Genomic DNA, 11,759 nt, shown 5'->3' with positions numbered 1-11,759 from the left:
TGCGATTGGGAAACAATAATGATGTGATTATTTAATAGAAGAATTTCTTTATTATTAAATAACAACGGTAAAAGAAAAGCGATTACATGACCACATTTACTGTACACATACATGGTCACTTCTTTTAATTGTACCTGAGAATATTATAATCTAAGCATAATATAATGGATTAGTTATCGATAGTACAATAGTGTAGTGGCATAAAGAATTAAACATCTTGGTGGTAATGCTATTCAGATTTCGTCTCTAATAATGTGTTTTGATTTCACATCACACAAACCACACATTAAAGATAATACAAAAATAATTGGACAGCAGTTTAACATAATATGACAAGTTTCCTTATAATAACATACACTGCAAAAAATTCCAAATCAATGTTTTTCTCTTGTTTTACAGTAAAATATATCTAAACATCCATAAAACAAGACACATTTACATCTTTGTGTATAAGACTTCTCGAATTCTGTTTATTAAACTATTATGCAAACATATTTTATGCATAAACATCACTATATTTTGTTAGGTTTATGCTTAAAACAAGAAAAAAACATTTTGTCAAGAAAACAAATATTGATTAAGAAAATAATTATTTTTGCAGTGTAACTGTAAATATTAAGAATATACATTCAATATTTAACCATAGCTGGAATGTCAGGTATTTCATATAGTACTTGTTATAGTATAAAGTCAAATACAGAATTGTTTGGAAATATTGTGGCTGAGCATCAACAGCTCTCTTAAAAATAAAAGTTCCAGAAGGAGGTTTTTGTACTGATGCCAGTGAGAAACTATTTTGGGCCCCAAAGAACCTTTCAGTTTCTTAAAATAACTTTTTTTTTCTTAGTGTAAAAATAACCGTTTGTGGAATGCAAAGGCTCCATGGATGTTAAAGGTTCTTCATGGAACCACATATAAATGAAGAACTTTTTATTTTTAAGAGTGTGTGTTCATTATTAACTGCTTAACTACACATAATTTAGCTTCTCTTTGTCCATTGACTGGCAGTCAATAGTATATGTAAAAATCGTATGACACTGAGCCTTAAACAAAAAGGTAAAATAAAATGTTTTGCCATCAAACACTTTGAATAATTCAATAAGAGATACTGTATTTACATTTGTTTACATATGGGAATATACAGTATCTGGCCCCAGTCTGACAGGACATTTAAATTTTACTTGGGCATATCTATTAGATTTTCCTATTCATTAAATTAGACAATTTTATTAAGATCAAACCCAGGTTCTCTTTTTCATTTGTTTTTTATAAACAGTCTGCCAAACTGTTTTTAGACAGTGGGACATGCCATGAGGAAGACTAATATATATTGTCATAGTGCGTCAAGTTACTACGGAGCCCTTTAAGGGACATGGTGGTGGGAAAAATTTGGGGTGGGAGGAAAATTTTTTTTTCAAATGTTTTGAGTTCTCTCACGAAACTTTTGCATTCCTTCGCAAAACTTTTGCGTTCTCTCGCAAAGATACTTGTGTTCCCATGCAAAACTTTTGCATTCTCTCGCAAAAACATTTGAGTTCAGACAAATTCTTCCTGTTTACTTTACAGCCTGCAGTGGTTACAACTCTTTGTTCACAATGGAGCGGTTCATAGTGTTTTATTTTGAACTTGGACTCAAATAAATTAATAAGTCAGTGCTTAGTTCAAGGCACGGTTTTGGGACATAATAAAACGCTTAAAGTGGCTTAATGTTTTAAAACAGTGACATTGGAGGACCAAATTTGATAATAATAAAAGCTGATAAAATTATTAGGCTAATATTAATAACCTTATTAATAATATTACTAAGCAGAATAGCCCAGAATATGAACGCAACGCCCTGCACGTAGCCTAAGCTTTTTCTCCCTCATAAAACGCTTAAGGTAGGCTATAATGAAAACAGTGAATTAAAAATACCAAATCCGTTGCATTCATATTCTGGGCTATTCTGCTTTATTAATAGTAATATTATTAATAAGGTTATTAATATAAGCCTAATAATTTTATTATTAATAATTTTATTAGTATTTATTATTATCGAATTTGGTCCTCCAATGTTTTAATACATTAAGCCACATTAAAGCGTTTTAGAATGTCCCAGAACCGTGCCTTGAACTAACCACTGACTGTATTTCTTTATACTTGAGTCCAAGTTCAAAATAAAAACTTTATGAACCGCTCCATTCTGAACATACGAGCTGTATGAACCTTTCATTAGCCTACCTTAAGCGTTTTCTATGGGTAAGAAAAGGCTTAACATGCAGGGCGTTGTATTCATATTCTGAACGTGCGTTCATATTCTGCTTTATTATTAGTAATATAATTAATAAGGTTATTAATGTTAAAAAATTATGCCTAATAATTTTTATCAGGATTTATTATTATCAAATTTAGTCCTCCAATGTTTGTCCGAACTCAAATGGCTTTGCAAGAGAACGCGAAAGTTTTGCGAAGGAACGCAAAGTTTCTTGACGGAACGCACAAGTTTTGCGAGAGAACGGAAAAGATTTGAAAAGTATTTTTCCTCCCACCCCGAATTTTTCCCACCACCATGTCCCTTAAAGGGCTCCGTAAGTTACTTATAAAAAGTGGGGGGAAAAAACATCAAGTTAAATCAAAGTAAATTTGATGGTCCAATTACATATATAGCTACATGTTTTAAAAACAAAATGAACGGATAGACAATGCTGATTGCTTCCACATAATCAGTTTTATTCTTGTGACACGGCCCACAGTCTAACTACTACTCTGGAGTGAACTACAATATACCTAGATATTATAAATAGATTAAAACAATAACACAGAGTCAAAAAACCTGGACAATATGTCCAAAACGTATAAAACAATTATAAAGCATTGAAGGTCACTTAAACACAGAAATGGCACTCTGAAAAACCCACAAGTGCGTAATCTGTATCTAGAGGAATATTTCAAAAATGAAACTAAGTAAATGAATCATCTTGCACAACCAAGTCTACTGACTTTACGGAGATGTTTGATTAAATCTCAAACTAAAATGCTACTTTTTTATAGTTCATCAACTCAAAAACTACTACTGAAACACTAACACAAAATCCTCTTCTCAAAAGTGACCCAGATAAAACAGTCTTGGCATGGCATTGTACACATTTACACTGACAGGATTCTTTACATAGTCACACACACACACTATATTTCCAGTGGGAAATATAATATTTTCCTTGAGGACATGTAAATTCTTGCACTGGTATTATGTGTTAACTACTTTTTGGGCAAAAATACAGCAGCACCTGGATGCAATTTCAACCTTGCTACAATTTGAAGTGCAAGTGACATTCAGAAATTCACAATTATTTAGAAAAAACTCATCTTTTATGTTACTTCTTAAGTTCAGTCCTTTACGATTTGCTGAAACAATGATTTTTCACTGAACAAGATGCATGTAATAGCTATAAATCTTAGTGTTGTTCAACTGAACATCATTTTTATATATAAACTGTGGAGTATTAAGTAAACCTGTGTTTGATTCCTGTCTGTTTAAATCAAAATAAGGGGAGTAAAAATTCCCTGTTTAACACAGTAGTTTTCGTTTTTGTAATAACTTTGGCAAGCCATGAACCTCAAGTCGCACCTCTGCGTAAAATCCATAACTTGACAGTTCAAATGTCAGCTCACAAGGCCTTCACACAGCTTAAGCGCTCGTCTCCTCTTCTTTGATTTTAAATAACAAAGGAGGACTTGTGGCGGAAATGTCCCTGAGGAAAAACAGAGAGCAGGCAAATAATATGTACTTAAAATGTGGCACTACAAAAGCAAAACAAATCCAGCTGAATATTTTTTTCATGTAGAGATTTTACTGAGAGATTATTTTGAGGATTGCACTAATGCCACTTTGAGCTTTGCTAGCATTAATAAAAAGAAAATATCTGCAGTCAGAGAAACGCTGCGGTGTAATCTGAGAAGATAAACACTAACAAATCTTGGATGATATTTCATCCATCCTTGTAAGAACATTTCAAAGTGTTGACTACAGCCTCTAAACGTGCGCTAATGCATGAAAATGATATCTGTGGTGCTTTATCACGTCACAAATCCACACAGCCTTACCTCATCTGGACTGGTGTAGTCCATCCTGTTGTCATGTTGGGGTACTTTGTAACTGTATGAAACAGAGCATTGCGATCTTACCAAAAGTGCATTCAATTCAAGATCAAATCAGTTCAGCCCTTATGGTAATGCTGTAAGGTTCATTTTGTGGTTATGGTTTTTACTCACTTGGTTTCCCTGTGGTCTTTGCAGGAACAGTAGCCACTTTTCTGAATCTGACAGATCCCCACAATGACAAATATAAATGCTGCCACTCCACCTAACACCTTTAGGAATATTCCCACAATGTCCAGATCATCTAGAAAGAAATGACATACAAATGAATAAATAACTCCGCAAAAATGTGAATTATTATAATTTAGTTATAAAAATAACTGCATTTGGAACATCACGAGGGTGAATAAATCATTTCTATATTAAGAGCTTAATCATTATTTCTAAGTGCAGCTACTGACCAGCACATTTAAGGGGCACACTTACACACTTCCATGATCTGAGGACTGCATTTTGACCATCCTGCCTCATTTCTGGCCTGGCAATAGTATTCACCTGCATCCTCTTTCTTCACCGACCGGAATTTCTGTGGATCAAATGTAAATCATACACTTAGCAAAAGCCCAGTTAATGTTAAAACTGGTAAAATACAACATAATTCAAATCATTTTTAAAAATCCAATTAATTGGCCACAAAAAAACAAAAACAAAACAAAGATATATAACTCCATCTAAACCTCAAATTTTTATTAAACAACAAAGACATATAGCTTAACCTAATTTTTATTTAAAGGGTCATGAAACCCCCCTGTTTCAGCACTGGTCGTTCACACCTTAGATCTGAAAAAGACTCCAGAAATGGGCGTGTAAAACTGTGGAAAAGTGGGAGTGTAGAGGGTGGGAAGAGGGGAGAAAACAACCAATAAAACACAGACCTCATTATACAGACAGATGAATATTAAAATATATTTAAAACAGAAAGAATAAAGGCATAGTTATTTTTTGTTTACTCTTCTTTAGATTTTCGGTCTATATCATTGTTTGCTGTGTATCACAATAATCCGCCGTGTCATCGCGTTCATGATCAGACTGTATCAGCGCCCTTATTCGCGCATATTTCATTTGAAGAAGACATGATATGTGCACGAACACGGTGCTGGTTCATGTTTGGATCACAAGAAAATATATTATGAAATATTCTCACAAACGCAGAAATAACACTACAAAAATTAACTGACTTTTAATTCTTATTATTTAATTTAAACCCTAAGTTTGCCATTTTTCAATATTAAAATACTTTCTCCATTCTAGAAAAAAGTGTTTTAAATAAATGGTGCTTTAAATAAATGTAAAATTAATGTAACTCAGTCACAGGCTGCTTATTTTTAAAGCACAGCAAAACAAATCATTATTTTTGCAATTCCTTGCAAAACAACGGTGACGCAGAATGTAATCCAAGCCTCTGAAATTTAAATAAAGTAATAAACGTAAGTTGTTTTTACTAGCAAGTCAGCACAAAATACTTACCAGAGAACCAGTCTCGGTGTTCATGGTGTATGAAGAATTGTAGAACTTGCTGCTGGTTTTTGGGTCTTCTGGCAGCTCCTCGCTGTTTTTGAACCACTGATACTGTGACTGTGGAAAGCCTTCGTTCTCAATACAGCGTAGTTCAGTGCTCGAACCCACCGTAACCGCTTCCGGCACACTACACCTGGGCATCACCGGCTTCACTGCAACACATCCACAACAAAAAAGCAGAAAAAACATTTTTAATGTTTCATTATGTATTTAGAAAAATGACCAGGGTGAATTTTCATTTCAGACCAACTTGAACTGCAAATGGAAAACAGCATTCGCATTAAATATAATACTGCATGGCATTAAATTCCCTCTCAGCTTTATGTCCCAAACAGTAACATCGCATATTATAATCAGAGACATTTTTCTGCGTCCAGAGGAATCACGTTGATCAGCTCAATGTATTCATCCTGCCCTCAAGCCCACTGAAACATTTTTGTCCGGACAGTCCAATCAATTCTGTTTTCATCTGGCATTTCAGTGCAACATTACTGAGAGTTATAACCATGGATTAAAACTCGCAGAATGTTCCCCTTGCTGAACCTGAGAGGAACTATTCCAACAGTACCTCTTACAGCGAGACTGATTAGTATTTCATCAAATGGCTTCTGGTCGTCGATGGCCGCCACCTCACAGCGATACTGAGCTGTGTCCGATCTGCTGGTGTTCAGGATCAGAAGGTTTGCAGGCTCTCTCAGCAAAGCCCTGTGCTCCAAGTCACCTGAGAACATAAAGCAGCTCAGTTCAGTTGAATTTAGCTTAAACACTGTCAACACGTAAACAGCATTATTTTCTGAGAGAAAGAATTTGTTACCTGAAATTTTATTTTGGAAATAAACATAGCTGGGTACACCATTTTTAATTTTCTTCCATTCAATTCTGGGATTGTTTGTAGAAATGGACTCTATCAAGCAGGTCAACTCAATCGCTTTAAAGAAACAAGAAATAGCCTATCAATTTATGCACACATTAATGAAATAATCTTCAGTGTGTTGGGAAGGTTACTATTTTTTACTACTTACTATATAACTATTACTATACTATATAAATTCAAACATGAGAAACAATCAACAGCATCAGAATAGCATTGCTGTACTAAACGACCTTTAAATGGCAGGAGGCATCATGCACATCATAATGCAAAGCAAGAAATTTATATTATTTAACATATCCTAGCTTTTTACAGAAAGTATTCAGATGTAACCTCCTTTGTAATCATTAACATTTTCATAAGTAACTGTAATTTAATTAGCCATACACATTTTTCTTAGTAACTGTAACGGATTACAGTTACATTTATTTTATAATTAAATTACGTAACACTGTTACATGTGAGTAGTTACTTGCCAACACTGGTAATCTTACTAAACAGCTTCATATAAGACTTACACTCAAATTCATTTGTCCATACTGATTTTTCAGTTGTTTTGAGAATTACAGCAGAAGCTGTACTGTTGCCTGCAACAGATGACAAAGAACAGATAACAGATCTGTCAAGAACAGTACAAAAATAAGACATTTTTATACCATTGTATACCAAAGTATTATTATATATAATATGCAATTTAAAAAAAAAAAAAAAAAGTAAATTTAATAGACATTACTGCCTTAACATTCTCATTCTGTGTTGCCTCTTCACTCATTTATTATAATTTATTAAATTAACATCTTAAATATAGCCCATTTAAGATGTATCAATTATAATATTTGTTGTACTGGCTTTAATTTATTCTGATTTTAATATATTGTGTGCGGGCAGGATCATTTTTCATCACTGTACTACAGTAATGAGAATATAATGAGAATCATTGTTGAGAATTAATATCGGATATGACCCAGTCCCAGACATGTTTTTGTGAGATTTATTTATACTTTCATGTTTTAAAAAAGCCTCTACAGTATTTTTTTTTTTTTTCTGTTTTAATGTCAAAGATGAATAATCTTTTCAGTAATGGGTGACTAAGTTTCTCAGTTTCATTTTTTTTTTCAGCTTTTTATGATGTTTATGGAAAGCATAATGGAAGAATAAACTTTGTAAGTATCTTGGGGAAACTGTACCCAGACCTGAACAAATTTCTGTTGAAAATTCATGGACATATTTAGAAGAGCTTGTGTGTTTTTTCAGTGTTAGTCTGTCTGCACCAACTCAAAAAGGCCAGACAGTGTGACATAATGAAAAGGCAAATATGAAACAAATTATCTGGCAAAGCCTGACAGTCCCGATAGGCTTCGTTCATATGAGAAAATTATTTGGGGTTTAGGGCATTTGCTATTTCCAGATGCATTTTCCACTTTCACATAATCTCATGAAATCCACAGAGTGTATTTACAGTGATCCATATGTGATAATCTGTGGCTTTAGCATCAGATTAAAATCTTACCATATGGACTTCTGCAAAGCATGAGACAGACTTCGGTTATCACAATACAAACATCTGTGGCGTTTTATCATCACCTAGACTGTCAGCTCGAGGAAGAGCTACACATGGGACAGTTCTGACAAAACTGATGAACTGAATTCTGCTGCATTTAACCACTGTGAAGAGGCACTTTATGGGAGACTAGAGAAAAGACTCATATTGCCACAGCTGGAGGACTTCAAGGTTTCCGGTGACGTTTCCAAGGCTGACTTTCCCATCGCATGCATCATGGTCTATTTTTACATCTGCTGTTGACATTTCCCGATTAGACAAGCTACATTATCCACCGCTGGGAAGCATGCGGTCACAGTATGGAAGCGACAATGTTAGAAATGTCCCTGTTTTGTCCCCGAACAAAAGAATGTTGCATAAATATAAGATTAATTTTTCAGCAAACAACTTTTAAGATTAGGAAAAGCTAATGTCACGTTTGAAAAGTAAGTGTGTAAATCAAATCTCTGCATTTGAAGATAATATTTTTTATTGTATTTTATTTTTTTTATTTTTTTTTTACTGTAGTCATTATTTTTCTTCGTGTGTGTATACATAATATATATATGTACACACACACACACACACACACACACATATACAGTATATATATATATATATATATATATATATATATATATATATATATATACTGCCGCTCAAAAGTTTGGGATTAATAAAATTTTTAATGTTTTTAAAGAAGTTTCTTCTGCTCATCAAGGTTGTATCTATTTGATCAAAAATACAGACATTTTTAATTTTATTTTGTGAAATATTATTGCAATTTAAAATAACAGTTTTCTATTTTAATACACTTTCAAATATAACTTATTTCTGTGATCAAAGCTGAATTTTCAGCATCATTACTCCAGTCTTCAGTGTCACATGATCCTTCAGAAATCATTCTAATATGCTGATTTATAATCAATGTTGGAAACCGTTGTGTTGCTCCATTTTTTAAATTTTTTTTTGGGGACCTGTGAAGTTTTTTTTTAGGATTCTATGCTTAATAAAAACTTAAGTAAAAAGGACAGCATTTATTTAAAAAAAAAATGTGTGTCACAATATACAATGCTATTCAAAACTTTGAGGTCAGTACATTTTTTCTTTCTTTCTTTTTTAATATAAATTAATACTTTCATTCAGGTGGGATGTGTTAAATGAATAAAAAGTCATTTAACGTGAAGACTTATATTGTTAGAAAAGATTTCTAATTACTGCTCTTTTTAACTTTGTATTTATCAAAGAATCAAAGAAAAAAGTATCACGTTCCAAAAAACAATATGAAGCAGCACAACAGTTTCAACGCTCATAATAATTAAGCATATTAGAATAATTTCTGAAGGAATCGCAGAAATAAATTCTATTTTAAAGTATATTAAAATAGGAAACCAATATTAGAAATTGCAATATTTCACAATATTACTGTTTTTTCCTGTATTTTTGATCAAATAAATAGAGCATTGATGTGAGCAGAAGAGACTCCCTTAAAAACATAAAAAATCTTACTGATCCCAAACTTTTGAGAGGCAGTGTATATATGTATGAGAAGAATGTATATGCATTTGCAACAAATCCTAATAACACATTTCTGCATTTCCACTCTAAACAACATAACAAAAGCCCCCATTTTAATATTTGTGTTAATTTATGTTAATTATGATTCCGGTTTATGGTTGTTTTGATGGCACACTTGGTGGATAATTACTTTACAAGACAATAGCTGATTGTTGTAGCATTTCAAATTACAAACAGACTAACTAAATGTGCTATTCCAGACTTTACAAAGAAGTGACCTAAAAAGTGACGGGAAAAGAAAGAGTGGGAAAAGGGGGAGGATGTGGTGTGATCTTTGGCTTGAGAAATTCTTTATTGCATGATTGTTTACAAAAATTCTTCTCCACAGTTCTGACAGCACTTTCTAAAATCCAAAGATCCCGTCACTGGACGAAGTGAAAATGGGCTGAAGTTGAGTCCATTTTAAAGTAGCTTGGTATTCAGGACACTTTGACCAACAGCAAAGGCTTTGAGAATGAATGAATAAAGCTACACCTCTTCACACATCACACAACTTGCACAGAGGCACATTGTGCTGAGAAGAAAATGAAAAGAGTCCAATAACATGTGACCTGCAATACCTCAAAAACATGTCAGCTACAATGAAATAATTCAACAATGATCTTAAATAGTTGATTTTCTTGTGAAAAAGAAGTGAGCTTAAGTGTATTGCACGTGCACTTATAGTGTACTTCAAATCTTAAAAGCATATTTCTTTAGAAAACTATACTTTCTGAAATAAAAAGAGTACTTAAAAAGAGTACACTTTCATGTCTGTTTCTTAACACACATAATTAAACTTTTAAAAAGTGAACTTTGTAATGTCAATTTAAAAGTTTTACTTTAAAGTACATTTTAAATTATGTTTTAATATATATATATATATTTTTTGTCATGATTTAAGTACACTTATTTTAATGTGTTGCTGACACTAAATATTAACATACAGTACTAAATCACATAAAGTACTTGATATTCAATATATTTTAAATGTACTAAATTGCATCTTCATCATTAAAGGTGTAATTACAACTATATTTAATGATGACATATACATTTTAATTGAAATGGCATTAGATTTTAGCTTACCATAAATGCTTGCCAGTACACTTGGCAGTACACTCTATATAATTATGAAATTGCATATGTCAAAAACATTCTTAAGTTGAACTAATTATATTTAATATATATTTAAACTACATTACATTTTCATTTAATTGTAAATTTTCCCTCTTTTTAAACGTAGTGTACTTCTTTTTAAGGGTAAATTAATCTGATTAAAAACGACTCTCAATTAGGATATTAATACACAGACACCACACAAGCACGAGAAGCATGCTAAGGAATACAAACTAGAGCTGTGTCTCAACCCCTAGTGAACTACCTACCTAAACAGCATCTTTGAATATAGAATGTTCATATTCGAACGCGCCCAAAAATGCTGTCAAAGCAGGCAGCTCACTGGGTTTTGAGACACGGTCGTTGTATTCCACCGCAGGGCGATATAAACCAATTACTCCAACAGTGAGTAACGTTCCTATCTTACTAGAAACCGCGAACTGTGTTTACACTAAAATGAGCGTGGCGTTAAATGGCTAACGGTAGTAAAGCGTTAGCAGCAGGGGTCAGCGCGAGAATGCCATCACACCATCCACGACCGCCTATTCAACAAGACCCACTCACTCATTCACAGCAAATAAAGAAATCTTACTCACACAGCCATGAAAAGAGCACCAAGGAAAGCGTTTGACGCCCGATCGCCATTTTGAAGAGATGTTTTACATACAAATTTAGCTTAGCTGTCCAGGCGACGGGGTGAACAAACTGGAGGATGCTGCCGCTGATGAGTTTCCATAGCTACAAGGACATCTGAGCGGAAGAGAGAGGAGGGTCTGAGACAGCGCTCGTGGACTTCCGGTTGATGATGAGCATTAATGTTAGATATATATGGATTAAACTTGAAAAGAAGGTATTAAAATAGTACTTAAATCGATAATTATGTTAATATGTGGTAAATAGCAGTAGGTGTAGGCCATTTCTCGGATAAGAGCGATACATGTTCACTTGGGCGTAAATCTATTTTATTAATTTTTTTCCCCCCCAGTAGTTTAAAAATGGATTTGGATTTAAAAGGGA

The 11,759-nt window shown here is 33.3% G+C and overlaps 1 protein-coding gene across 1 annotated transcript; it reads right to left on the bottom strand.

Annotated features, from left to right (window-relative positions):
• Positions 1–36: 36 nt before the first annotated feature.
• jam3a (junctional adhesion molecule 3a) lies at positions 37–11,496 on the bottom strand. The gene is made up of 9 exons (XM_058799004.1): positions 11,339–11,496; positions 7,045–7,113; positions 6,470–6,583; positions 6,224–6,376; positions 5,605–5,807; positions 4,564–4,663; positions 4,252–4,381; positions 4,084–4,135; positions 37–3,731 (listed from the first exon to the last, which is right to left on the bottom strand). The coding sequence occupies exons 1-9, from the start codon at positions 11,385–11,387 to the stop codon at positions 3,696–3,698; spliced, it is 906 nt and encodes a 301-aa protein (XP_058654987.1). The 5' UTR covers positions 11,388–11,496; the 3' UTR covers positions 37–3,695.
• Between the last annotated feature and the right edge of the window lie 263 nt (positions 11,497–11,759).

Source organism: Onychostoma macrolepis, chromosome 15 (assembly GCF_012432095.1).
Source record: "Onychostoma macrolepis isolate SWU-2019 chromosome 15, ASM1243209v1, whole genome shotgun sequence".
Lineage (NCBI taxonomy): Eukaryota > Metazoa > Chordata > Actinopteri > Cypriniformes > Cyprinidae > Onychostoma > Onychostoma macrolepis.
This window is presented reverse-complemented; position numbering and strand designations above follow the sequence as displayed.